Source organism: Micropterus salmoides, unplaced genomic scaffold (assembly GCF_014851395.1).
Source record: "Micropterus salmoides isolate LMB-PRFRI ecotype aquatic unplaced genomic scaffold, ASM1485139v1 Ms_hic_scaffold_20, whole genome shotgun sequence".
Taxonomy (NCBI): Eukaryota; Metazoa; Chordata; class Actinopteri; order Centrarchiformes; family Centrarchidae; genus Micropterus; species Micropterus salmoides.
Genome location: NW_024041151.1, coordinates 11184401 through 11212047, shown reverse-complemented (window position 1 = coordinate 11212047; position 27647 = coordinate 11184401). Strand labels below are relative to the sequence as shown.

General features: G+C 43.8%; 1 protein-coding gene across 1 annotated transcript; it reads left to right on the top strand.

Moving 5' to 3' along the window:
• The first annotated feature begins 1656 nt into the window (after positions 1-1656).
• On the top strand, positions 1657-26467 carry LOC119914644 (neurogenic locus notch homolog protein 1-like). The gene is given in 34 exon segments (XM_038734078.1): positions 1657-1911; positions 3020-3101; positions 10456-10718; positions 10816-11154; positions 12159-12281; positions 12400-12633; positions 12747-12902; positions 13017-13202; positions 13326-13439; positions 14860-14973; positions 15085-15318; positions 15416-15526; positions 16697-16889; positions 17004-17149; positions 17263-17376; positions 17941-18060; positions 18148-18300; positions 18396-18624; positions 18747-18948; positions 19063-19216; positions 19333-19517; positions 19650-19782; positions 19894-20151; positions 20259-20374; positions 20487-21058; positions 21181-21621; positions 21768-21913; positions 22043-22256; positions 22618-22702; positions 22826-22988; positions 23099-23397; positions 23478-23625; positions 23719-23816; positions 23928-26467. Coding segments are annotated over 34 exon segments (7416 nt in total). The 5' UTR covers positions 1657-1853; the 3' UTR covers positions 25161-26467.
• The last annotated feature ends 1180 nt before the right edge of the window (positions 26468-27647 follow it).

The window sequence follows — 27647 nt, the reverse complement described above, 5'->3', positions numbered from 1 at the left end:
TGCGGCAGCTGAAGAAGTTCAGCCTGCAAAGACAATGATGGTGCACTTCTACACCGCCATCACTGAGTCCATCCTCACCTCCTCCATCACCATCTGGTACACTGCTGCCACTGCCAGAGACAAAGGCCGGCTGCAGCGTATCATTCGCTCTGCAGAGAAGGTGATTGACACTCACCCCCCTTTCAATTAATACAATCGTCTCTGCACATGTAAATATCACTTCATGTCATATCATGCACGAACCTGGCACATTGCACATATTTGTTGTTAATTGAAAATTGCTGTCGTCGCATTGTTATTTATTTATTTATTTTTATTTTTATATTGTCAGTTGTATTATTTTTCTCTATTACTCTGTTATTCTTAAATAACTTGCATTTGTTTATTACATATTTATATATTTCTACATCTATTTATGTCAGCTGTATGTCTGCGTGTAGCACCTTAACACCAAAACAAATTCCTTGGATGTGTAAAACACTACTTGGCAATAAAGCTCCTTCTGATTCTGATTCATTACTCACTTGAGCCAAGTTTGATCGTCCTCTTCGGTGGAGATGGTGCTGCATTTTTGGTGGATCTGTCCTCCCAGCTGATCCTCAGAATCTTTTAAGGTTTTTTGGTGCTGTTGTTCCAGGCCTCTCGGGTGCCTGCTTTTTCTATACAGCAGGGTTGGGAAGACAATGGCTCTAAAGACCAGGTTTTTTGGTTGGGCCTTTAGGTCTTAGTCTTCAAAGACTCTTTTCCTGAGCCTGTCATAGGCTCTACTGCCACAACTCAGGTGATGGTTGAACTGTTAACTTTTGAGGAAAGAAGGCTGCCACGGTAGAGTAAGTGGCAGGCATTTCCAAGTGTGGTGTTGCCCACTTTTATGGTTGGTTGGCTAAATGGGTGGAGGGTGATGTAGGACCAGGGTCTTCTTGATGTTTAAGGCTGGACTTTGCTCTTGGCCTTGAACCTATTAAGGTTGAAGAGCCTGTGGTCAGTTATGTGCAGGATTGGAATGCCCTTCGGCAGCTCAGGGTGGGAGCAATGATGCATCCCTTTTCGACCCCTGTTTCCACAGTGAAGGGCTTGGACTCTGAAGTACTGTGATTGACATACCTTCATGTAATTACATCATTATTCTAATAAACTTATGGCAGCTGTACCTTGATAGCATGCTCCACAGAGCCTGACAGTCTTACAAGTAAAGGCTTTTCTGACATGCATTTGCTGTGTTCATCACAGGAGAAAAAACACAGATTTGAACATTTTGAACTGTGCCCATGTTTGAGATTTTAGCTGTCAGATAAACATTGTGGAGTAAAGAGTACAGTGTTTCCCCCAGAAATTTTGAAGAGATGCATAATGGGAAAGTGAATGAAAATTGAAAGTAAATTACAAATACCTTAACTGTAGTCCTGTTGTAGATTATACATAGGCCTTATTTCCCACCACTGTCTAATGTTAATAATTCTACTATGGAACAGTGAGGGAGTAGGGGTTTGTTCCTCCCCACAGCATGTGGAGAGATTGATAGAGAGAGCAAGAGAGAGAGCTCTTTTATTTGCCCTTAGGAGGAGGTGTGTGTGTGTGTGTGTGTGTGTGGGGGGGGGGGGGGGGGGGGGGGGGGGGGGGGGGGAGTAGGAGGAACTTGTAGAGTTGCCTGCAGATTTCATTGAGAACTCGGAAAGCACCAGGTTAACATCTATGAACTGAATCCTGCTGAAGACCTTTTCTCTCTATCTGATCGGATTTACCTTTTAAAAAAAAGGATATTTATTTCAAGCCAACACCTGGAGTAACCAAATTGCGGATCTATGCGAACCCTACGTGGGAGTCAACGACATTTGTGAAGCTGAAGAAGAGGAATGTATCGTTTCTTTGTGAAACTAACATTTCTGATTCCTGCAATCGTCATCTCACAAGGTAAATTGTCTCAAAAAGATTATTTTGCAGAGAGTCACGATAGAGGCTGCAGAGCTCGACTGAGGGGCAACAAGGAAGCTCAGCAACTGAAGTTAGTCTTTGCAGAAGTTAGTGAATTGATGGGTAATAAATGTATTAATTTGATCAGCAGCCTGTCTACTGGGTCATTTAAAAGCTATTTATGTATGAGCTGTGGATTAGAAACGAATACATTCTAGTAAATCTCTTAGACACGTTTATTGGGTCATTTTAAGAACCTTTCTTGATCGTGGGAATGAATTCACTACAAGTGCATGAGCCAAACGCTGCGGTGCGCTTGGCTGCTGACTGAAGTTTTTTTCACTCAGGTTAACTGTTTACTTTATCTGCACAGGAAGACCATTCATTCTGGTGATATTAACCACATATTTTAATGCAACAATTAGTCTAATGATCAAAAACTATGTGGACCAAAACATATAATTGTAGCCTATTTGCTGGTTATGCTCAGTTTGAAAAACTTTCTATGTAGGCTTTTTATAAACTTTTAAATTGTTCTGAGAACCGGTTTTAAATAACATGGGAGATAATGGAAGCGGGAGCGTGTGTTGGGGCAGGGGGGAAGGGAGGGCATCTTTTGTCTGCATGTGTGGGAGAGTGTTGTGAGCGCCGGGTGGAGGAGGTGCTGTTATCCCCGTCTGCCGGTAAACAATGCCTTAGGAGAGTGTTTTATGGCTCGTGCTGGACTCTGATTTCTTTTGTTCCGCATCTGAGCCCCGCAGCTGCTGCGCTTTCCCCAAAAGCGTGCGCTCCCTAAAAGAAAGCCACGCACCACGCGCTCTGGCTTCAGTGGTGTCCACACTAGGCTTCCCAATATCCCCCACGGACAACTCTGTAGCAAATCAATTAAAGATCAGGATGTGCACGCATGTGTATTAAAAATGTGATTCATGTGAATAAAGATGTATTACAAAATAACTGATGAATAATTTCCCACTGATAATTTCAAGTGTGGCTACCTAATCCCTGTTAATCCTAACAGCTTGTTTAACAGGACAGATGTCACATACTGGCTGTTTTATGAGATGTCTTGGGCCTAATGTGTTAATATTCTTTATGTATTCAACAGGTCTAAAATGCTCCCTACCCACTGAATCATGCCTAAATGGAGGAAGATGTGAAGCCACCTCCAATGGAAATGGAGAATGCAAGTAAGTTACAGGATGACTGAAAAACAGCAACATATATGTGAAGCACCAGATGTTGCACTGCAGTCCACCACAAATACATTAATTTCCTGTTATCTTTTTTGTGTTGTGTGTATGTCATTTGTTACGGTGTTTTGAGATCTGTGCAGTCTTGGAAGTGCAGTGAAGTGTAATTTTGGTACTTGAAAGTGCTTTTTTTGGTTGGAAAGAAAAGGGCCCACATATTCCCCCTTTCATTCCAGCCTTTGAGCAGGCCCTGTGCCCAGCAACCAGAGAGGCCCTTGAGCTTCTTCTGGGCTGGTGTGCTCCTGTACCCCTCCAGGAGCCACATTGCTCTGTGAAGCTGCACACATTCCCTAAAAAGAAAAGAGTTTAAGAAGTAAAGAAATAAAAAGAGAGTGCAATTCCACAGAGTTGAGAGAGGGGTGGCTGGACAAAAGACCCCCCCCCCCCCCCCCCCATCGTTAGACTCATTAATGAATGCAAGACCCCTTCACCAGCAAAGTGAGAGGACGCGTCCAGTCCTAAATCTTGTTTTTCTGCCCTTTCATGGGCGACAGCTGGGGCTCGCCCGCCGCCCGTCACCCATTGTCCTGCAGTCAGAATAATGCTGTGTGACTAATCTGAGTTGGGCTTCCCATCAAGCCACAACCACCCCAAACACCACAACACACACCAAACCCCTGCCATAACCCCCTCCAACACTACCCCCTCCTTACAAAAGGGGGGTTAGGGTTGTGTCCTGCTTCCTGAATGGAGATCCGCCCTTCCACCTCCACTCCGCCCCCAACCATACCCGCTTATGATCTCCATTAGAAAGCCAGATGGCTGTGAAATGTAATTGGATTGGATGTCAGGAGAGTGAGATTAATTGGAATAAAGTGCAGAAATTTGAAGGCAAACAAGTGGGAACGAGAGGCAGATTGTGGGCTATTTGTTTAGGCTGTGGATGGATGTTAATAGTTTGTGGCTAAGACGCTATGCCAACATATTACCTTTAAGCTGTTACATGTATCTGTGAGCTTGCTGATGCACATCGAATGTTCTCATGCAAAAGACAAAAGCGTGAAAAGAAGATCTCAGTTATTAGGTTTTACTAATGTACATGAGGGGAGACAGAGGTGCTTCTGTTAAACTCAGCAAATTTGAATTGTGATTTTCAGTTGAGGCATCTTTTTTTGTCCATCTGTAAAGACACTCAGGGGTGGCCTGGTTTACCCTCAGGGCATGTGGTCATAGCAGGCGCTTCTCTGGTCTGCAGAGCTATTGACGAGCCCATGCTGCTTGCCCAGGGCCACCAATTCACAGTACTCAATCTGCACACTCCACACACACATACACACACACAGACGCCCGCACGTGTGCACACTCACACACAGAAATTCTCCCTCCGCCCTCCTCCTCCTCCACAAAGCTGTTATTGTGGTCTCCATCTCTGCTCAGTCCAATTAAAAACAGACAGGATAAGAGCATCGCTTCACCCACCCGCTCTCTCGCTTCCTCCTTGCTTTTCCTCTCATTAATCATTCATCCCTGCCAAACCAAGCAGCCATTAGTCACGTGATGGACTGGTAGATTCAGCACCAGTACTCAGGGGTCAGAGTTTAGCATCTGTACCAATGGGGGGACTTCCAATAATCCAAGTTGTGTTTTTATCATCATAATATCATAAGTTCAGTTTGGAAATGTGTGGTGACAAATGGAAAGCCCACCTGGGGAAAGAAGAAGAAGAGACTGGGACTGTGACCACCGTGGGAAATGATGCCCTGTATGCAGACTAGGCATGAGTTGTGTGAGGTTACGATGTACAGTTCCCGTCACACAACATTAAATGGGAGGTCAAAGGTTTAAAGGATGAAATGCTTTAAACCCACATGCAGCTCTTGAAGTCACCAGTGAGTCATGTTGTGCGTTGTGGTTTGTGTAGCACTGTAGGCATATGATGACACAGATTTGAGTGGTAAGGTATGTTTAAATCCTCTTTCTGCACACTTCCCATGAGTGTGAGAACAGAGTGAAATCACATGTTGGCATAGTAGGCTTGGTGTAAATTGTGGTAATCAGATGTCTTATGGACGGGTTTAGTAGGTTAAGCCTGCATTGAGACAAAACCAATTCTCCATTGCCCCTTCCCGCAGAAAGGATGTTTTCTGTCCTTCCTGGTTCTATAATTAGTCACCCTTAATTACTTTATTTTTTTAATACAGATCATCCCTAAAACAGGAACTGGTTTGTGTCCTGTTTATTTGACTGCTGTGTATTTGTCTTTCTGAGGGTGGTTGGGCCCAGTTTGTTCTGGGGTAGTCTAGTCTTACTTGTATCTGCCCTACAACAGTGAGCATGAAAAATAGAAAAGGTGAAGGTAAGAAAAAAGGGTTTAAAGTTTTCAGGGTGTCCAGCAAAGAGACATGTTGTATTGATTTCATTTTAGTTATAAGTTAGAAGGCTCATTATTTTACAACAACAACAAAAACATTAGCAGATACCATAAATGAGACAGTATCAACAAACAAAACATGTTCTAGCTTTCTAGCATTTGTTGATACCGTGAAACTATACACATTAGTTAAAATTCAATATATTTAAATGTGTGATTTAAAAGTAACATAACCGCACCAAAGTCGGGAATTCCACTAGACGAGCATGCTGTGATGGCTGTTATTGTTACTCTGCTAAGCTAACTTAGTTACCTTAGCATAACTGTTTTCATTCTCCATGACTGGATTTAGTCTCTGCCTTATTTATGTGGGATAAAAAACCAAATTACAAAGATGTTTGTTCATCAAAAGTAATATATTTCAATTACAGGAACCAACTAGGTGGAGTAAATCTAGCCAAAATCTCACCAGTTAGCTTTGATTTGGCTCTGTCGCCTTAAGCTATCTGTATGGTTGACTGTTTGGTTTTTAGCTGTGTTTTCTGGTAAAGGCAGAACTCTCTGCTTCAAAATGTTTATTTTATTTTATTTTACATGTATATAAACAGAGAGCCTTTTTAATCCTTCAGACTTGAGGAATAGAATTTTTGTTCAACTTCAGTTTCGGGGAAAATCACAATGTTGTTGTGACTGTGGTGACTTAAAAATGTACTTCAGTGGTTGTAGTAGACACATGGAAACAACGACCCGTCATGATGGGGAAGCACTCGGTTGATGATTCTGTGAAGAGGTTATCTGAAGGTCTGGGGCTTCCTGTTTCCCATGGAGCTGTAGTTATCGTGGTATGTAGGCTGCTTTAAAACGTGTAATTTAGTTTCCATTTGTGAGACGTAATGAGGGCACAGCGAGGTTGAAAGGTTGTTGCCCTCACCCCTGCATTTTGCATGACTTATTGACTGTTGGTGCTGCTTTGCTGAAACAGACACTGTTTTGGTCTGGGGTGTTAATAATAAACTCAGAAAACATCTCAACTAGCCTACCTCTCTACATGTCTCAAATACTGCAAGACATATGACCAAAATAGACTTGAGACAGAAAATTGACTGAAAGTCTGCAGTGGTTGGTGTGATCGGGCCTCTCTGACCTTGCACAGAGCTGTCTGATATTGCATATTGATGATAAAATGTCTCACCAGTACATGCTGTCTAGAGCGAGCACGGCACCTCTAAAAAGATGTTCCACTCTCCCTCAAGGAATGCCGCTCTTCATTTGTCCTCCTCTAGGATTACCAGGAAGGTCTCTGTTAAGGCTCAGCTCCATGTGGGCTTAAGCGAATCAGGAGCATGCAAGTGCGTGGCTGGGTCAAGTGTGCCTGCCGGTCTTGGGCTTTTATTGGGGTTTAAGCTCCAAGGCTGCCACTCCCTTGGTTGGGCCCATTCCCTAGATGCCAGGCCCCCTCTGATAAAGCAGTGAATGGCGTTGGTGGGACGTAGTGTTTAAACATTAGGCTATGTTCATTTTGAGTTTCTATCTTAAGAACAACCACCCAAAGCTGTTGTGAAGACAAACTTCCATACAAAGAAAAATATTTCCATCGCATTTAGTGTCGAAGGGGGCCTCAGAGTAGTGTAAAGTGATCACAATTCTGTGAGTCTGGAGATCCTCAGAGCGGGGGGATCAAAGCTGTGCTGTCAGCACAGAGATAACAGGCTATTTGGCTCTGGTGGGTGCTGAAAGTTCACATGCACCAGCAAATGTAGAAATACCAGCTCTTCTGGCAGGTCAATGGTGCACAACAGGCCATAGGGCAATGGGGTAAATAGGTTAGATGCATTTGTGTATGTGTGCGTCTGTTTCCCTATCTGTGTTTTAATTACATGCTTGAGAGGAAATTTTATCATTTAGGACAGTTACCATTCATTTTCCTTAATGTCACCATATTACAAATTCGGTTAACTGCTATTACAGAAAAGAAAGACTGGGAAGATGAGAAGAGCTTTACATGTGATAATGGTTCCAGTTCCGCTCCAGACTAAGGATGTTGTGGTTACATGCACCGACCTGATTCAGCTAATTTTATACAGCCTGTTCAAGGGTTAGGACTCCAGGCAAGGAGTCAAGCAGATTTGTTGTCAGCGGAGTGGCAGGCAGGTGTTTTTCCTTGTCTTCACATTATTGGGAGAGGTCCGCCACCAAAATGAATCTGCCACCCGTAGAACAAGGTGTATTGCTCGCTTGCACACAGACACTGTTAAACTTACGACCCTGCTGTTTGTTATCTGGTATTTTGTGTGTGAAAGTGACCTTGTAGTTGTTAGTCAAGCAGGTGCTCAGTCCTGTGACTGGTCCTCATAAATCTTCCCACTTCACTTCTTTTAGAGAGTGAGACAACAAATAGCTTAATTACTATAAAAGTAATCTCTTCATGAGTCTTTTTGTCTATGACACTTGTTGCTTGTAGAAAGTGTTTAAGAGATTTAACTTCACTTAATACTATACTATTCTAAAATGTCCCATAGTTTTAACTTGATTAGTTAGAATTTGCTAAATATATAAGATTTCTATGCTTTAAAAAAAAACAAAAATATTCTGTTAGAAGGTATAGCTCAAGAGAGGAGATGGTTTACAGGAGAACTCTTGATAAGAATCTAAATAAAAACAACAGGTATGATTATAAATAGGTATAGGTATAAAGGTAAACAGAAACAACATAAACAACAGGTTAAGGAATGATTTAAAAGAAGGTACTAAGTTGGCTGACTAAGTTCCTTAGATAGGGATAGGTATTATGCATAGTTTTACTTACAGTGTTGTACTCCCATTGTACTATCAAACCCACTGATTCTAGGAAAGTGGTGGGAGTTCAGAGCCTTTCAGACCCATTACATTTCTCATTTCCTCTAGCAGAGCTTCACTGTTCTGTTCTTGGTCGTACTCACAAATGTTTACTACAGGGGTCACACCTTAACTAATGATTAGACTTGCCAGAGGGGACGTCAACTAACTAGACAAAATTAATGAGGAGGAAAGGGCAGAAACAAATAGCCACTTAAAGAGAAAAGGGGGAAGTAAGTGTTTAAGAGATGGTGATGTAATACTTTCATAAACAACATGAAGGAAAAAACAACAGAATAAAACTCCTACTTATACACATAATTGCAGTGTGGCGCCTTTAGCCATTTACATAACATTTTCTACAGCGGTGGCATTTCCAGCACACAGTGGGGCTGGTTTTGTGTCAAAGGATAATAAAGTCACCCCCAGAGTGGCAGATGGTAGATCAGGCCCAGCAGGGAGACAAGAGAGAGGGGAGAGAAGGCAAAGAGGCTGTCCCACAGTCACAAAAGTGTTTGGGGTCAGAGGTCGGGGAAGCATCTGCTCTGGCCTGAGGGGACATTGCATCGTCGGGAGAGACCTGTTGCCGTGGTGTGTGCTGCTTAGCTTTTCAGCATTGGGTGGATCTTTATCTCAGACTGGACTGACTTCAGCACAAAGAGGATCTATTACAGTTAGTTAGCGTGGGATCACAAACACACGAGTGCATACACACCATTAATAACACCTGTTTCATTAGCCTATACTGTACAAAACAGAGTAAGGATTCCCTTAGTAATTATTCACTGTGTTTTCATGGTAAAGAGAAATGGGAAGCAGGGAAACTTCAAAGCCACCCCAAATACTTTTAAAATCTTCTGCCAATTGCAACTGTCTGGACTCCCAGTGGGGCACACAGGACTTTTAAAAACTCTGATTGGTCTCACGTAACTAAGTCAACAAGGGAGTTTTCAGCAGTCACATGTGACATAAGGGGAACGCTGTAAATAGCAAACTGCTGGGAGTTGTAAAAAGTCCACACAGGAGAGAAATGATAAAACAGAGCAGTGAAAAGCCAGAGGGAAAGAAGAGTCAGTGCTGTGTGGAAAAGAAGGAAATCAAAAGAGGAACAGGTAAGGAAGAGAGGAATTAAGAGTGTGGTGGTTGAGGCAGGGGTGAAGAGACAGAAGTTGCAACAGCTGACTTCACATGGGTTCTTTATGTCCCTAGAGGAGAGGTTGGCTTGTCGGCACCCCCATCTGACAAGGGGACAGAGGGGAGGGTGGGAGGGGGGAGGGATAAGGGGGGAGGAGGAGGAGGAGTCCTGTCCAACAGCTGCCTTCATTAACATGCGCACCTGCTCCCTGTGGAGTTACTAGGAGGCCAACAGATGCCCTCCCTTCCACATAAACACTCACACGCTATGTGCAAATACACAACTCACACAAGCCCCAATTCAAACATAAATACTTTTTTTGCTGACTTTAAATGCTCCTACACGTGACAGATGGAACTTCACCGTTATGAATAAGCTGCATATCAAATGATGTCTAAGCAGTTTGAAAACCAGAAATGAATAGATCTTGTATTTTTTTTATTTTATTTGCAAAAACGTATTTCTACCCAGACAATTCAAAAGTGGAAGCCAGTGCTCATCTGTGTTGAGTGTCTGTCCTGAGTTTCTATGTCTTCACGCTTCACAATCAGCCAGTTTGAGCTATGTGACTAGCAGCATCCTTAGTGTGGATAGTAGGGAAGCACCCAGCGGCTTAGGGCCTGAATGCAGAGATTCATATAGGACATCCAGAGCCGGCACTGTTCCCTTGATCTCTATAGTCATTCAGGATGAGTGTGGACAGCATGGGGGCGAAAGGTAGATGGGAACGGGTTGTTTCAGCTTCTGTTGGCGTCTGTTGTCCCAGCAGAATGTGTTTTCAAGGTTCTGATGGGGTCTAATCCAGAGAGACACACTAGAACAACATGCCATCCCTGTCCTGCTGCAGTGGGACTTTCCTGGGCGGGAAACTTTTTAGTCCCCCTCCAATACTCGCTCCTCTCACCCTCCCCTTATTCCCTTTTTGTTCTGATAATTGTTCCATGATTTAAACAAAAAAAGATCCTTGTTTGCTAATGATCACTACTCATGACTTTACTATCTATTCCCAGGTGTCCCAGTGACTACGTGGGCAATCGATGCCAATATCCAAGTCCCTGCAGCCCTTCACCCTGCCGCAACGGTGGCGAGTGCCGCGCTGTTTCCCATGGCAACACGTTTGATTTCCGCTGCGTGTGCCGCCTGGGTTTCACAGACCGGCTATGCCTGACCCCCACCAACCATGCCTGCATGAGCTCACCCTGTCGCAATGGAGGAACATGTGATCTCATTACCCTCAGTATCTACCGCTGTCGCTGCCCGCCTGGGTGGTCAGGTATGTAGATAAAACTTTTTTTTGGTACTCTCCTTTCCCTCATTTTACCATGAAGAATAATGATTAATGACCCCTCTCTTGTTGTTTTGTTTTCAAGGCAAAACCTGCCAGCTCGCCAACCCATGTGCTTCCAATCCATGTGCAAATGGGGGCCAGTGCTCAGCGTTTGATTCCACCTACATCTGCACCTGCCCACCCGCCTTCCACGGTCAAACCTGCAAACAAGATGTCAACGAGTGTGCCCAGACGCCCTCTCCCTGTCTCAATGGTGGTGTGTGTGTGAATGAGGTGGGCTCATACAACTGCCGCTGTCCTCAAGAGTACACTGGCCAACACTGTGAGACCCCCTACATGCCATGCAGTCCCTCACCATGCCAGAATGGAGGCACCTGTGTGCAGAAGGGAGACACCACCTATGATTGTAGCTGCCTGCCAGGTAATACACAAATACATATCGACACATAAATAAGCACAACAATAGTAGATTTTCTGCTGACAGTTGCATATGGCCAGTACAGTAACAAAACACACACTTTTGTTTTCCTATTACATCAGTTGACCTTAAAATCAGTCTATTGTAGTAAAATCTGATTGAGTGGAATGAGAAATCTCTGGTTACCCCCCTCCCATCTCTCTCTGCCAGCCTCCACTGGCAGGATGCAATCACACAGATGTTTCCTCCTGATAATCACCAGCAAGCCCCCAAAACACCAGGGATACGCACATACACATAAACGTATAGATATACACACCCTGTTCATGAAGTCACACACACACACACATAAAAACGTCTTGTTTTTCAGCTAAATACAGCCGGTCTGTTTGGCATCTTTATTGCTTTGGCCCCCAAAGCCGTTGCAGTATTGTATAAAACTTCTGGTTAATCTTGGGCAATTGTGGTTACTGCTGTTAGAGGCAGGACAGCAGCTGTGAAGAAACTTTCCCTATCCAAACCACATCGTACTTGGCACATTTCTATTTCTCTGAACGGTTCAATATTTGGTCATTATTTAAGCTTTCAGACGCCTGCGTTATGGTCTGATTGACTGAGATATGACCAGCATTGAGCAAGTTGTTTAGATATGCAGATGAATGAGGGATATTGTGGGGCTGTGTGTTAAAGTTTAACCCATGCTGTGTGTCTCTCGTGGGTGTTCGTGCTGGAATGCGGCTGGTGAAACTGCACGGGCACCTGCAGAGCTGCGGGTCGATAGTTAATCAGACAATTGTGGCTGTAAAAAACCCACTTAAGCCTTTGATGTTTGAGGAGGAGACAAATTGCTCTGTCATCTACAGAGCATTAAAACAATCTCCCACGAGGATGTAGGATGTTATCTTCTGTTTAAGTGCAAGAAAGGGTATGATTATTAACTAAAAGAAAATATTCCCAAATTTTTTTCTTTACCAATATTTTTGTCTTGTTCTCTCCCTGTTCGTCAGGCTTCACAGGTCCGCACTGTGAGCATAACATCGATGACTGTCCAGGCCACAACTGCCAGAATGGTGGTGTGTGTGTGGATGGTGTAAACACCTACAATTGCCAGTGCCCACCTCATTACACAGGTGACCTTTTGCTAAGAGAATGACCATAGACTCTAAATCTGTACAAAGAAAACATTTACAGTATAAACTTCCTTTCACACCATGCTTAAGCTCTTTTTTTCCCTATAAACTCTTTCAGGTCAGTACTGCACAGAAAATGTGGATGAGTGTGAGTTGATGCCCAATGCATGCCAGAATGGAGGGACGTGCCATGACACTCACGGCAGCTATCACTGCGTCTGTGTCAACGGGTGGACGGGTGATGACTGCAGCGAGAACATTGACGACTGTGCCAGTGCAGCTTGTTACCACGGTGCTACCTGCCACGACCGCGTAGCCTCCTTCTTCTGCGAGTGTCCTCATGGGCGCACAGGTATGACGATCCATGGCTGTTCCAGACATACCATAGACGAAGAGGACAGTCTTAATGAAGAAATTAAATGTAATGATACATTTGATGAACATTTGTTCTTGTGGTGTTCACAGGTTTGCTGTGCCATCTCGATGATGCCTGCATCAGCAATCCATGTCAAAAGGGTTCCAACTGTGACACCAACCCAGTCAATGGCAAGGCAATTTGCACCTGTCCCCCAGGTTATACTGGGTCAGCCTGCAACCTAGACATTGACGAGTGCTCCCTCGGTAAGTTATAAAGTCAAATGTTTCTTTCTTCTTGTGTAGTTTCGAAATTAAATCCTTTACAGTTATTATGCATAGATTACCACATATGTATGACAACTTGCATCTTTGTTGTAGGTGCCAACCCTTGTGAACACGGTGGTCGCTGCCTCAACACCAAAGGCTCTTTCCAGTGCAAGTGTCTTCAAGGATATGAGGGACCCCGCTGTGAAATGGACGTCAATGAATGCATGTCTAATCCTTGCAATAATGATGCCACCTGCCTGGACCAGATTGGAGGGTTCCACTGCATCTGTATGCCAGGTAAGTCAAATTGGTTATAATTGCATGTATATATTGCATGTAGAGGGAAAGGGAAAGTTAAATGCAAGAATCTGAACCATTATAAAACTAACAACTTTTATTCTCGTGTCTGTGGGATTTCAGGATATGAAGGTGTGTTCTGCCACATCAACATAGATGAGTGTGCCAGCCAGCCTTGTCTGAACAACGGCAAATGCATCGACAAGATCAACTCGTATCACTGCGAGTGCCCCAAAGGTGAGAAAATAACAGGGAATGTGAAAGATGATGAAGATGATGGAGCAAAAGAAATATGTTCTTGGATCCTTTGGGTGTCTTTTTAGTCAAACAATAGGAGTAGAAAAGAGGCTATAAAGGAGTGGATCATTAACTTTGCTGTCAATGAATATAGCACACCATATATGGTTAACAGATTGCACGAGAATGATTTACTTCTTCTAATAGGGTCTCTGAGGGGTTTTCGGGTGAACAGGTTAGTGCGGATCAAGTTACAGAAACATTAGCATATTTGGCAGGCATGAGAGTTTGTGTTAGAGCTTAGCGCCAAAATTGGGGGGCAGGGATTGGTTTATGGCCGGTAAGCTGGAGGCCATTGTGTTGTGGTTTGAAAGAAAGATTTCACTGCACAGTAAGAGTCGAGGAGGAGGGGGGTGGAGGCGGAAGGAGTGTGGTGGAATGGTACATTAGGACCTTCAGTGCCCTCCAGACCTACTTCAGATGCAAATCAGTTTTTCTGTTCACCATTTTTGAATTATGCACACTGTAGCCATGATATACAGAATAATAATAATAATCTTTATTTGTAGAGCACTTTTCAAAAACAAGTTACAAAGTGCTTTAACAAGTGTAAAGACAATAATACCCAAAGAAACAATAATACAGAAACAATACAAGATAAAAGCAAGAAAACATTGAAAAGACTAAAATACACGTTTAAGATAAATATAAAATAAGTAAAATAGAAAAAAATAAAAGGGATAAAATAAAGTCAAATAAGATCGGGAAAGGCTCTACTATAAAAGTATATTTTAAGAAGGGACTTAAAAGAGTTCACTGACTCAGCCGACCTGATTTCCTCGGGCAGGCTGTTCCAGAGCCTCGGGGCCCTGACAGCAAACGCTCTGTCCCCTTTAGTTTTCAGTCGAGACTCTGGAACAGACAACAGACCTCTGCCCGAGGATCTCAAGGTACGTGCTGGTGTGTATGGGACTAAAAGGTCAGAAATATAACAAGGTGAAAGGCCATGAAGAGCTTTAAAAGTGATCAATAAAATTTTAAAGTCAATTCTAAAACATACTGGGAGCCAGTGTAGTGAAGCTAAAACAGGGGTGATGTGGTCATATTTCTTTGTTCTGGTTAAAAGCCTGGCAGCTGAGTTCTGGACAGTCTGGAGTCAATCAGTAGATTTTTGGGTTAAACAAGTGAAAAGGCTGTTGCAAAAATCCAGGCGTGATGAGATGAAGGCGTGTAAAATGGTCTCGGTGTCCTTAAAACTGCTATATTTCTAAGTTGATAAAAACATGATTGAACAAGCTTTGTGGTGTGCTGCTCGAAATTTAAATTACTATCAAACGAGCGAAATTATTCCTTGGAAAATTCACACATTGAAACATTAATCTTAAGACAAGTTTAATCATTTTGTTCAATGTATATGCAGGTTTTTCGGGGAATTTGTGTCAGGTGGACATTGACGAGTGTGCCAGCACCCCCTGCAAGAATGGAGCTAAGTGTACAGATGGTCCAAACAAGTATACCTGTGAATGTGCTGAAGGTAAACCAAACAATCGTTTGTTCAGATTTGTCTTGCCACTTTCTTCCAATTTTTCTTGTTTCTCATTAACATTGCCAGTATTCTATTTAATACTCATATTTTCCCGTCCAGGTTACACAGGGCAGCACTGTGAGACCGACATCAACGAGTGCTACTCTGACCCCTGCCACTATGGCACCTGTAAGGATGGCCTAGCCTCCTTCACCTGCTACTGCCGACCTGGCTACACAGGCCGCCTGTGTGAGACCAACATCAATGAGTGTCTAAGCCAGCCCTGCAAGAATGGTGGCACTTGTCAGGACAGGGAGAACACATATATTTGTGCCTGCCCCAAAGGCACTGCAGGTGAGACTTTAGACAACAGCATTCTGTCGGATTCTTCGAGTTACATTTTTATTAGATTTTCTTCATATCATTTGCTTGCATGTGTTTCATTCTACAGGTTTCAATTGTGAGGTAAACCTGGATGACTGTAAGAACAAACCCTGCGACTACGGGAGGTGTATCGACAAAATTAACGGCTACGAGTGTGCATGTGAGCCCGGCTACACAGGTAAGCACCGAGTGGAGTTTACAGGTGCAGGGGGGTGGTCCCTTGAGCTTTGGGAGGGGCAGGTAGGACAGGTGGCTGGCGGGTCCACTCCTACGGAACAATGGTGTCAGATTGCCTGTGTGGGATGGGGGGGATAAAGAAAGGAACACAGTCCCTAACCTGATACACATACACACAAGTACACACACAAAGCTCTAACTTTGTTTGCCATTTGAAAAGGCTGTGACGTTGTACCTGGAAAGAGTCTGTAAGATGATATTTTAAAAGGAAGAGCCTGGCCTGAAATCACATATCTGATGTTCATTAGTGTGTAACTGCATGACAAATCCCATGAATATCTCACATTGTACTGTTTTCACCTCACTTCACTGACATATCCACCTTTAATTTACTGGTATATGAAACTTTAGTCTTATCTGCAACAAGTGGACCGCTTGTGGCTGGGTGATAATACTTGAAAAAGTGTGTGAGCAGGCTTCTGTGTATCCCTCCTCCTCCCCTCCATCTATTTGTGCTGACGGGGTGAGTGTGGAGGGCACTGCGGGACTGAGACACAGAGGGACAGAGGACTATTGTAACTGAAGATCAGGCAGTTGGGCCCTCCCCTCTTGATTGATGAAGAGCAGCGGAGGAGGGAGCTGGGTAGGGGACCGGGGGGGGGGGTTAATTGTTACTTGGCTGTGTGTGAAATGAGTCTGGCCTTCTGTCCCCGTAAACAGCTCTGGTTGAGGTTAGTTCACCCAGGATGGGGGGTGGTACGTGTGTGAATAGGGAGAGTAGCTACAGCTCCCGCACCACCCACCTCCTTTCCTGGCAGCACCTCCCCCTCTCAGATCCAGTTGAAACCCTCCTTCTGCCTATTCAACATGGCCCCATTCAATCAATGCAGGAGCGGCAAAGAGGCCTCCAGGGGCCATCAGGCTATGCACACATTGGAGCTGCTACAGCCCCTGCCAGTTGAATGTTTAAGGAGTCTCTCTATTGTCCAAAAGCCACACAGTGTACCTCAGCTAGCAGCTTATAAAGACTCAAAGACTACCACACCAGACAGCAAAGTGTCAAGCTGTGGGGCATTCATAGTGACCAGTGTAGATATATATCAATTCAAATTTTTTTTTAAATAGAAATTCATGCTGCATTGTCCTAATCGCATATTTCATTGTCTTTCAGGAGCAATGTGTAACATCAACATTGATGAGTGTGCCATCAACCCCTGTCACAACGGAGGCACATGCGTTGATGGCATCAACAGCTTCACCTGCCTGTGCCCAGAAGGTTACAATGACGCCACCTGTTTGTCTCAGGTGGATGAGTGTGGCAGCAACCCCTGCATCCACGGCCGATGCCAGGACCTTGTCAATGGGTGAGCACAGATCCAATTTTAAGATGAGCGAGCCACAAAAAGTGGCCAGAAAGAATATCATTGAATAAAAATTTTAAAAAACACCATTGACCTGACATTTCATTTGCATTGCAGCTACAAATGTACCTGTGACTCTGGCTGGAGTGGCCCAAACTGTGACATCAATAACAATGAGTGTGAGTCCAACCCGTGCATGAACGGGGGAACCTGCAAGGACATGACCAGCGGATACCACTGCACATGCAGAGTCGGATTCACTGGTCAGTTATGACTTCTTGTCCCTGCCTTTCTTTTCCCCTGTTCATAGAGAGCGAATGTGTGCCCTGTAACAATTTATCTAACCCAAGCATGTTCTCTAATCCTGCCACTGTAGGACCTAACTGCCAAACTAACATCAACGAGTGTGCCTCCAACCCCTGCCTGAACCAGGGCACCTGCATCGACGATGTGGCTGGATACAAGTGCAACTGTTTGCTGCCCTACACTGGTACGACTGCTTATTTTTCACACAAAAGATCAGACTACTACCTGGATTGTTTAATTCAGTTAGCTGCTGACTCGGCTGTTTGCACAGGTCTGCAAACGTAAAGACAGTCTTCCACTTTCCACACAGAAGGCTTATCCTCTCCTATCTTATGTTGTTTTAGAAAACATCACCCAATGGCAACTAACAGTGATGTCTGTTTTTAGCACCTCTGTGTGGAAAGATCTGCCTGTCTGCTTTGCAGGAATAACAGCATATGTGTGTGTTTTGGAATAACATGCCACAGCGGCTTATTCAAGCCGGAGAACTGGAGCCTGGTCCAAGCCCTTTTCCCACTTCCGCCACATCCTGTATCCTGTCTGTGCACAATAGCAGGAAACAGGAAGGCCCTTCCTGTTTGGAAATGGATAAGGAAGTCGGAGTCTTTTACAGGAGTCTGAAAACATTTGGAAATTCATTATTAATTATTGATAAATTAATGACTTGGTATTTGATAATGAATAATGAGGTCAGAGGCATATTTGCAGTGCAGTGCAAACACTGATGTTTTCTTTTCTCTGCCACCAGGTGAAAACTGTGAGACCCTGCTGGCGCCCTGCAGCCCCAGACCCTGTAAAAACGGAGGAGTATGTAAAGAGGCTGAAGACTACCAGAGCTTCTCCTGCATCTGCCCTGAAGGATGGCAAGGTATCCATCCATTTCTGTTTCATGCGCCTGTCCATTAGTCTACCCATCCACTGGAATATGTGATTAACTTTAACTCTTCCCCTCAAGGTCAAACATGTGAGATTGATATCAACGAATGTGTGAAGAGCCCATGCCGCAATGGTGCAGTTTGCCATAACACTAGGGGTGGCTACCAGTGCAAGTGCCAGCCAGGATACACTGGCCAGAAATGTGAGACAGACACTGATGAATGCAAACCAAGTAAGGAACAGATTTGCACCATTGCAAGTTCCCACCTTGTCTACAATCCAAACCATCGATAGAAAATGTTATTTCCTCTTTCTTCTGTGTTTCAGATCCCTGCAGTAACGGTGGTCTGTGCCGCGATGGCGTCAACACTTTCACGTGTACTTGTCTGCCAGGGTTTCGTGGCGGCCGATGTGAGCAGGACATAAATGAGTGTGAGAGTAACCCCTGTAGGAATGGTGCCAACTGCACCGATTGCGTCAACAGTTACACCTGCACCTGCCCACCTGGCTTCAGCGGCATCAACTGTGAGATCAACACTAACGACTGCACTGACAGGTAACTCACTTTGTCAAAATATTGTCTGTATGTGGATATGTCTTATTTAACTGCTGCTGAATAATCAACTCAAAGCGTGTCTAATGATGTTTTAACATTTGTATGTCCTTGTGTTTCTTCAGCTCTTGCTTTAACGGCGGCACCTGTGTGGATGGAATTAATGCATTCACCTGTCTGTGTCTACCTGGATTCACTGGCAGCTACTGCCAATATGATATCAATGAGTGTGACTCCAAACCGTGCCTCAATGGAGGCACTTGTCTTGACAGTTATGGGATGTACAAATGCACCTGTCCTCATGGCTACACAGGAGTCAGTTGTCAGGTAGGATGACATCATCTTTTGTCAGGTTAATTGTGTAGTGCTCTGGGGTGGTGTCATGCATTGCCTCCATTTATACAGTTTATTAAGTGTTTTCTTTCTTTAATTCCCTATTAGAATCTTGTGCGCTGGTGTGATTCCTCCCCCTGTAAAAATGGAGGTTCTTGCTGGCAACAGGGAGCCTCTTACACCTGCCAGTGTCAGACTGGGTGGACTGGTCTCTATTGTGACATCCCCAGTGTGTCTTGTGAGGTTGCAGCCAAACAGCAAGGTAGGATAGAAAGTTATTTTCCATCCTGGGATATAGCTTTTTATATTAAACCTCTTAAATCTACAAGTCCTGTGTGTGATTTGTATATTTTGTAACTCCTTTCTCATTGATTTCAGGAGTGGAGGTAGCTCACCTGTGCAGGAACTCCGGCCAGTGTCTGGATGCTGGAAACACACATTACTGCCGCTGCCAGGCCGGGTACACTGGGAGTTACTGCCAGGAACAAGTGGACGAGTGCTCACCCAATCCATGCCAGAATGGAGCCGCCTGTACTGATTATCTGGGAGGCTACAGTTGTGAGGTAGGTTGATTTTAAATGGAATTAAATAAATGGCATAGAAATCTACAGATATGATGGGAGACTACTGGACAGAGTTATGTTAAAAAAAATTATTAGTTATTAACTATAAATCTTTTTCTTTTTCTTTGACAGTGCGTCCCTGGCTACCACGGTGTAAACTGTTCCAAAGAGATCAATGAATGTCAGTCACAGCCCTGTCAGAATGGAGGCACCTGTATCGACCTCATCAACACATACAAATGCTCCTGTCCCAGAGGAACACAAGGTATATAAGTGGAAATCACATTCACATTGGCAAAAATACATTTGAAAACAAATATTAACTCATAAATAAGGATATGGATATTGTCTAATGCAACGCTAATGTCTCCCGTAGGTGTCCACTGTGAGATTAATTTGGATGACTGCACCCCCTCCACCGACCCACTGACCAATGAGCCCAAGTGCTTCAACAATGGCAAATGTGTGGACCGCATTGGAGGATACCAATGTATGTGCCCACCAGGCTACGTAGGTGAGCGCTGTGAAGGTGATGTCAACGAGTGTTTGTCAGACCCCTGTGACCCCAGAGGGTCCTACAACTGCATCCAGCTAACCAACAGCTACCGCTGCGAATGCCGCACTGGATATACAGGTACTGATGTGTATCTAACAGCACGCAACAAGACTGCAAGATGTCTGAGCGCAGTGTATGAATGTTGTTCAAATGGTGACACATACATTTTTGCTTCTATTCTACAGGTCAGCGTTGTGACAAGGTGTTTGATGGCTGTAAAGGAAAACCCTGCAGGAATGGAGGAACATGTGCTGTTGCCAGTAACACACCCCATGGTTTCATCTGCAAATGTCCACCGTGAGTACAGCTGTGTGATCCACTTAGACCATTGGCTCTTTAGAGGTGCTTTTGATATCCCTTTTTCTCAAGTGTAGCACAATGATTAAAACATCCGTCCATTTCTGTCCCTCTAGGGCTTCACCGGCTCTTCTTGCGAGTATGATTCTCGCTCCTGTGGGAGTCTGAATTGCAGGAACGGAGGTACATGTGTGTCAGGCCACCTAGGGCCACGCTGCCTGTGTCCACCAACCTTCACAGGGCCTGAGTGCCAGACCCCCACTGACAGCCTCTGCATCTCCAACCCCTGCTACAATGGTGGCACTTGCCAGATCACTCCAGACGTACCTTTCTTCCAGTGCAGCTGCCCCAGCAATTTCAATGGCCTGCTGTGCCACATCCTGGACTATTCCTTTGTCGGAGGTTTTGGCCGGGACATCACCCCACCTCCGGAAGTGGAGGTGAGCTGCGAGATTCCTCAGTGTGACGAGTGGGCAGGGAACCATATCTGTGACTCCCTGTGCAACAACCATGCCTGTGGCTGGGATGGAGGAGACTGCTCACTTAATTTTGATGATCCTTGGCAAAACTGCTCTGCGGCCTTGCAGTGCTGGCGCTACTTTAATGACGGGAAGTGCGATGGCCAGTGCAACAGCCCTGGCTGTCTCTATGATGGCTTTGATTGTCAGGGACAGGAAGGACAATGCAAGTAAGTCTAGAAACCTGCTCATGTATTGTTGAACTATTTGGGGATTTTTGTCATATATTTGTGTTCTTGCAGAAATGCTAGTCAGAATACTAACCCACTCTCCTTCCTTTTTTTCTTTCCAGCCCACTGTATGACCAGTACTGTAAGGACCACTATGCTGATGGCCACTGTGATCAGGGCTGCAACAATGCAGAATGCGAATGGGACGGCCTGGACTGTGCCAACAACATGCCAGAGAAGCTGGCAGATGGGCACTTAGTTCTGGTGGTCCATATTTGCCCTGAACAGCTTAAAAACCGTTCTTCAGCCTTCCTCAGAGACCTCAGCAGCCTTCTCCATACCAACGTAGTGTTCCGCCGTGACGCCAAAGGAGAACCAATGATCTTCCCTTACTATGGCAATGAACAGGACCTTGTTAAACATAACGTGCTGAAGCGCTCCGCAGATGGCTGGCCCGAGTGGGCTTCGATGCCATCCAATGTTTTGGGTCAAATGAAGGAAAGTGTGACTGGTATGGTCAGCTCTCGGAAACGCAGAGAGTTGGATCCTGTGCAAGTCAAAGGGTAGGTAACACAAAATAAAATCTCAATTCAACTTGTGTATTTTCATTAGCGGAACAAATCTATATTATTTTAAGATACAAAATTATTAGTATTTGGATTATAGAAAAGTACTGAATGTTAATGTTTCCACCCATTTATGTTTGTAGATCCGTGGTGTACCTGGAGATTGACAATCGTCAGTGTTACCAGCAGTCTAGTGAATGCTTCCAGAGCGCCACAGATGTAGCTGCATTCCTTGGTGCACTGGCCTCCAGTGGGAATCTCAACGTCCCCTATATTGAAGCTGTCACCAGTATGTAATCTCCAAACCTTTCATATATATATATATATATATATATTTTTTTTTCATAGTGTTATTTTAAAATTGGTTACCAATTTGAAATTCCTTAGTAACAGAAGGTGACTTTGACTATCTTTCCAGGTGTGAGACCCACTCCCTCCACTTCAGAGCTCTACCCCATGTATGTAGTCTTTATGGGCTTGGCTGCTTTGGGTTTCATTTGCCTGGGTGTTCTGGTATCCCGTAAGCGGCGGCGAGAGCATGGCCAGCTCTGGTTTCCTGAGGGATTCAAAGTGTCGGAGCCCAGCAAAAAGAAACGCAGAGAGCCGTTGGGAGAGGATTCTGTTGGACTGAAGTAAGTAGACTTAAAGTGGAATATGAAGACTATACTTTAAAGTCAACCTGCAGCTGGGTGTTTCCTTAAGATAAGATATGATATAACTTTATTAATCCCCTGTGGGGGAAATTTAGGTTGACATAGCAGCACAGAGAACAGATGCAGTATTGTAGGATCAGTAACATTCAACGTAGATGTATAAATATATATAGACTGAAAACACACTATATGTGATCAATATACAATTAACATTCTACGTAGATGTATTAACACACTATTTACACTATACAATCAATATATGATAATTATTTACAACCCTAGCCTTGATCGGCAGCAGCATACTACAACAATTGTCTAACCTGCTTACTCCTTTCAACAGGCCTATGAAAATCTCTGACATCAATCTTATGGATGACAATCAAAATGAATGGGATGATGAGGATCCAGACTGCAGGCGATTCAGGGTAAGATAAACAATTTGATATCTCTCCTCTTGTCTAAATAAACTATGTTTTGCCAAACTGTCTATTCTCAATTGTTTTCATGTGTGTTACTGATGCTGACGTGATGATTGGTGTATTTGTCAGTTTGAGGAGCAGGCCATGTTGGATTTGAGTGACCATACTGACCATAGGAAATGGACACAGCAGCATCTGGATGCAGCTGACCTACGTATTCCGTCTATTGCTCCTACCCCTCCACAGGGAGAGATAGAGAATGACTGCATGGATGTCAATGTCAGAGGACCAGGTGTGTACATCAATTTAGCATTTGTCATCATGAAAAAATCATAATCTTCTGTGAACAATAACAGACACATTACTGGGAACTCATTATAATCCTCTCCCTTCCTCTTTCAGATGGTTTCACTCCTTTGATGATCGCCTCCTGCAGCGGGGGAGGACTTGAGACTGGTAATAGTGAAGAGGAAGAGGATCCCTCAGCAGAAATCATCTCTGACTTCATTTACCAAGGTGCCAACCTTCACAACCAGACTGACCGCACAGGCGAGACTGCCCTCCATCTGGCTGCTCGGTACGCCCGCTCTGATGCTGCCAAACGCCTCCTGGAGTCTAGCGCTGATGCCAACGTTCAGGACAACATGGGCCGCACTCCGCTTCACGCTGCTGTGGCTGCAGATGCACAGGGAGTGTTTCAGGTGACTGCTTCCTATATAGGAGTCTGATATCTCTCCCGGCTTAAAAGCACTTTACTAAACAAGTGTGTGTGTCCCTGCAGATCTTAATCCGAAACCGTGCCACTGATCTTGATGCTCGCATGCAAGATGGAACAACACCACTCATTCTGGCAGCCCGTTTGGCGGTTGAGGGTATGGTCGAAGAGCTTATCAACTGCCACGCCGATGCTAATGCCACTGATGATTCTGGTAGCTAACGTTTTATCATCTCCACAGTCCATAAAGATCTGTATTCTGGGCTGTTTTGATAATCAACCCTCTACCTTTTCAATCTTCCTGCAGGTAAATCTGCTCTTCACTGGGCAGCGGCTGTAAACAACGTGGAGGCTGCTGTAGTGCTGCTGAAAAATGGTGCCAACAAAGACATGCAAGACAACAAGGTATGTGAATTGATGTGACTGTGATGGAGCTTTTTGACAAACATTTACAACGTTACTTTCACAGTAAGATACCTAGTGTATTAACTGTTTCTTTTTTTGCTTGCTTTTTAGGAAGAGACACCACTCTTCCTTGCAGCCCGTGAAGGCAGCTTCGAGACAGCCAAGGTTCTTCTGGAACAATTTGCCAATCGTGAGATCACAGACCATCTCGACCAGCTGCCCAGAGATATCGCCCAGGAACGCATGCACCATGACATCGTCCGCCTTCTGGATGAGTACAATGTAGTTAGGAGTCCTGGGCTCCACAGCGTCCCCCTAAGTACCTCCAGCCTCTCCCCACCTCTCTGCTCCCCCAATGACTACCTTAGCAACCTTAAGCCCACCATGTCTGTCAAGAAGGTTCGCAAACCTAGCTCTGGCGGCAAAGGAGGGAAGGATGGGGGCAAAGACAATAGAGTGAAGAAGAAAAAGTCGGTGGATGGGAAGGGTAACCTGCTAGATACATCAGCTGTCCTATCCCCGGTTGATTCCCTCGAGTCACCGCATGGCTACCTGTCTGATGTGGCCTCTCCTCCCATGACGTCGCCCTTCCAGCAGTCCCCACCTATGTCTTTAAACCACCTACAAGGCAATGGAGACTCCCATATGGGCCAGATGAGCATGGGTAAGGATATGGGCTGTATGTCTTTTGACCATAACCCTCCACGTCTCTCACACCTGCCTGTGTCCAGCCCCAGCAGTCAGGGCACAGCATCCATAGGTGGCTGGGTCTCCAGGATGCACCCTGGTGTTGGCCAGCAAGGAAGTTTCACGCAGGCACCACCCATATCCCACAACATGATGGGTGCTCTGCATGGCGTCAGCACTGCCACTCTGTCACATATCATGGGCTACCAGAATATGCAGACCAGTCACCTCAGCTCGGCACACATGATGCAGCAGGCTCACTCGCGGCAGCTCCAGCACCAGAACTCCAACTCTACCACAGCCGGGCAATCCCTCAACCAGAGTTTCCCAAACGTGGAGCTGAACGGCTCTGACATGCAGCAAAACAACGGCCGCTCTATGTCCATCCACACTGTCATGCCCCAGGAGACGCAGATCCTCGGTACACAATTTCTCACCCCTCCCTCCCAGCACAGCTACTCTGGCCCCATGGACAACACACCTAACCACCAGCTACAGGTGCCTGACCACCCATTTCTTACTCCCTCCCCCGGCTCCCCTGACCAGTGGTCCAGCTCATCCCCACATTCCAACATGTCCGATTGGTCGGAAGGCATCTCTAGCCCGCCTACAAGTATCCATTCACAGATGAATCTGATCCCAGACCAGTTTAAATAGTGACTTGTAAAATGGACGGAACACTTGAGTGGAAAAACATATGTAAACAAAGAAAGTTCATACAGAAAGAGAGCGACAAACCTGTCTCAAGGCTGAAGATGCTCTTTTCTTTTTATTATCGGTTTTTATACTAACGATAAGAACAGTTTTAGTAATTTTGTATTTATTTATGGGCTTTTTTGACCTGAAATATAAAGAAGATGCTTTTATATTTATGCTTTTTGTAATTTTTGTGTTCTGTTATGTATGGGAAGATTCAAAAACCCTTTAAAAGGAGTGTATATCAAAAAAACCCACTCCTAGTTGTGTACACTGGCTATTTATTTGTGTCTTGTGTTGCCATATTCACTGGATTTATTTTGATCCTTGGCCTTCTTGGCCTTATTGTGGGGATTGTATTGCATTATGTTTGTTATGTACAGATTTTTTTTCAACTTTTATAGATTATTTTAAATTTTTCAGTATTAATTAATTATATTTTAACCTCCTTTGTCTTTTTAAGCGACGCAGGTTTTGTTACTGAATTACATTTCACTAAGTCTTATCACTGAGTCTGTGTTAGATGATGATCAAATATATATTAAAGTGTCACTTTTCATAATGTTGCTTGCTACACTGTCCTCTCTTTGCAAAATGAGAAAGAGAGTAACTTAGCGTAGGTAACAAAGATCTCGTAATTTGCTTTGGACATTTGGGACCTTGAAGCAAAGAACAAATATCCCTTATCAGTTGAGAGAAGCTTTTCAAAATGAGTGGGGAATTGCATCTAAATCAACCTGAGTCTATTTCTTATTGAACAATGGTCTGAGCTGGTGCTTGGTAATTGATTTGTGGTCATTTATGATGAAAGGACTGTTTCTTTAAATCTTATTGTATCCCAAATCAGTGATTATGGTTACCATGTTTAACCTGTTAAGTGTTAAATTGCAGAGTTGAAATGTTACATGCGCCACAATTTAAAATACAACAAGTGTGATTTTTGTTTTTCCTAAGAAAAGCAATGTATTTGTGAGATATCTTGTAAAAAATATGTCTTTGAGGTGGAGAACATTGTTTGTGAAAGAAATGGGGACCTTTGTTTGTGAGTTTAATGACATCACCTGCACTTTGTAAAGGAGTGTGGTTTAAGGTGTCTAAATGTCATGTTTTATAAACTAATTCAGAGATAAAGATGTTTTTTAAGAAAAGATGTAATTCAAAATCAATGTTCATGCAAAGTTGTAGTTTGCAAAGAAGTATTTCTTGATTTAAAATGTTTTGTAAAAAATGTCTTGATTCAATAAAAGCTGCTGTTAAGCTTTAAGATATGGCTTCCTTCCTTGTTTTGATTTTCATTTCTGAAATATTATGTGCCTGACAGTATTCCCACCTGATTTGTAGTTCCTCAAACTGAACGCAACATCCATTGCATTCATGTAAAAAACAAACTCAAAAGCGTTGGTGTCTGATGCCCTCCAGTGGTGATAGCCTGACACCCACAAAGATAACATCACAGCTGTTGTCTATTACATCAGAAATTTCTGTCTTGAATAAATGCATGGATACCACTATACAAAACATAGCCAGTCTTCCATCTGTTTATGCTATCCTTTGCCTACATAATATACCTTAAAGTAGATATTTAGTGGTTCTAAAGACATGTGCTTGAGCCCTTGGAAAAATAAAGAAATAGCTAGTTCAGACTGATCAGGAAAAAAACAAATACTATCATGGGATTCAGTCTACACACGGAGTCTCAAAGTCATACTTCACGCCACTGCATGCTCATTTCTCCACACTAAATTGCATTGTTTATATTACCTGGAATCATATTCCTCTGGGGTTGCATTCTTATCTATGGATTAAAGCCACGGGACTCTTTGGAATTTTGTACAGCTGAAATTGAAGCCACTAGACCTCAGTCTGTATAAACCTCTTCCTGTGAGAACATGCACACCACAGGAATATGTGTCCATAGTCACTTTATCAATAATGAGGAGTACTGCCTGTAAAAAACTGTCAAAATATTTGGTTGAATTTACAACAGAAAGTCTGTGTAACAAACAGGTAACACAGAGCTGAAAGACATAGGTGTTTATCAGACTTGGAGTGTCTAAGGTGGACCATGACTGAGTAGATTACACAAGTGCTGCACAATTTTTAAGTATTCACTCTTTATTTCAGCACTTCCACATCTAAATTTCACAGGCAGCTATTGCATGTTTTACATAAACTGCAGCTACAGTTACTTTACAGATTAAGATTTTCTTATAAACACATGACAGGTTTATAAATTACAATCCATTGTTATACATTAACCAACAGTATGTTTTATATCTATAAGCTCTAACTTGGCCAGCTATAATGTGAAAATGTTGCTTAAATTGTAGCGCAATTATTTGCAGGCTTAATAATATTCTAATGTTATATAATATATAATAATATAACACTGAGAGTGACCTGTCTGTCACTCTGAATGGAGGACCTTTAATGCAGTATTGTTACTTC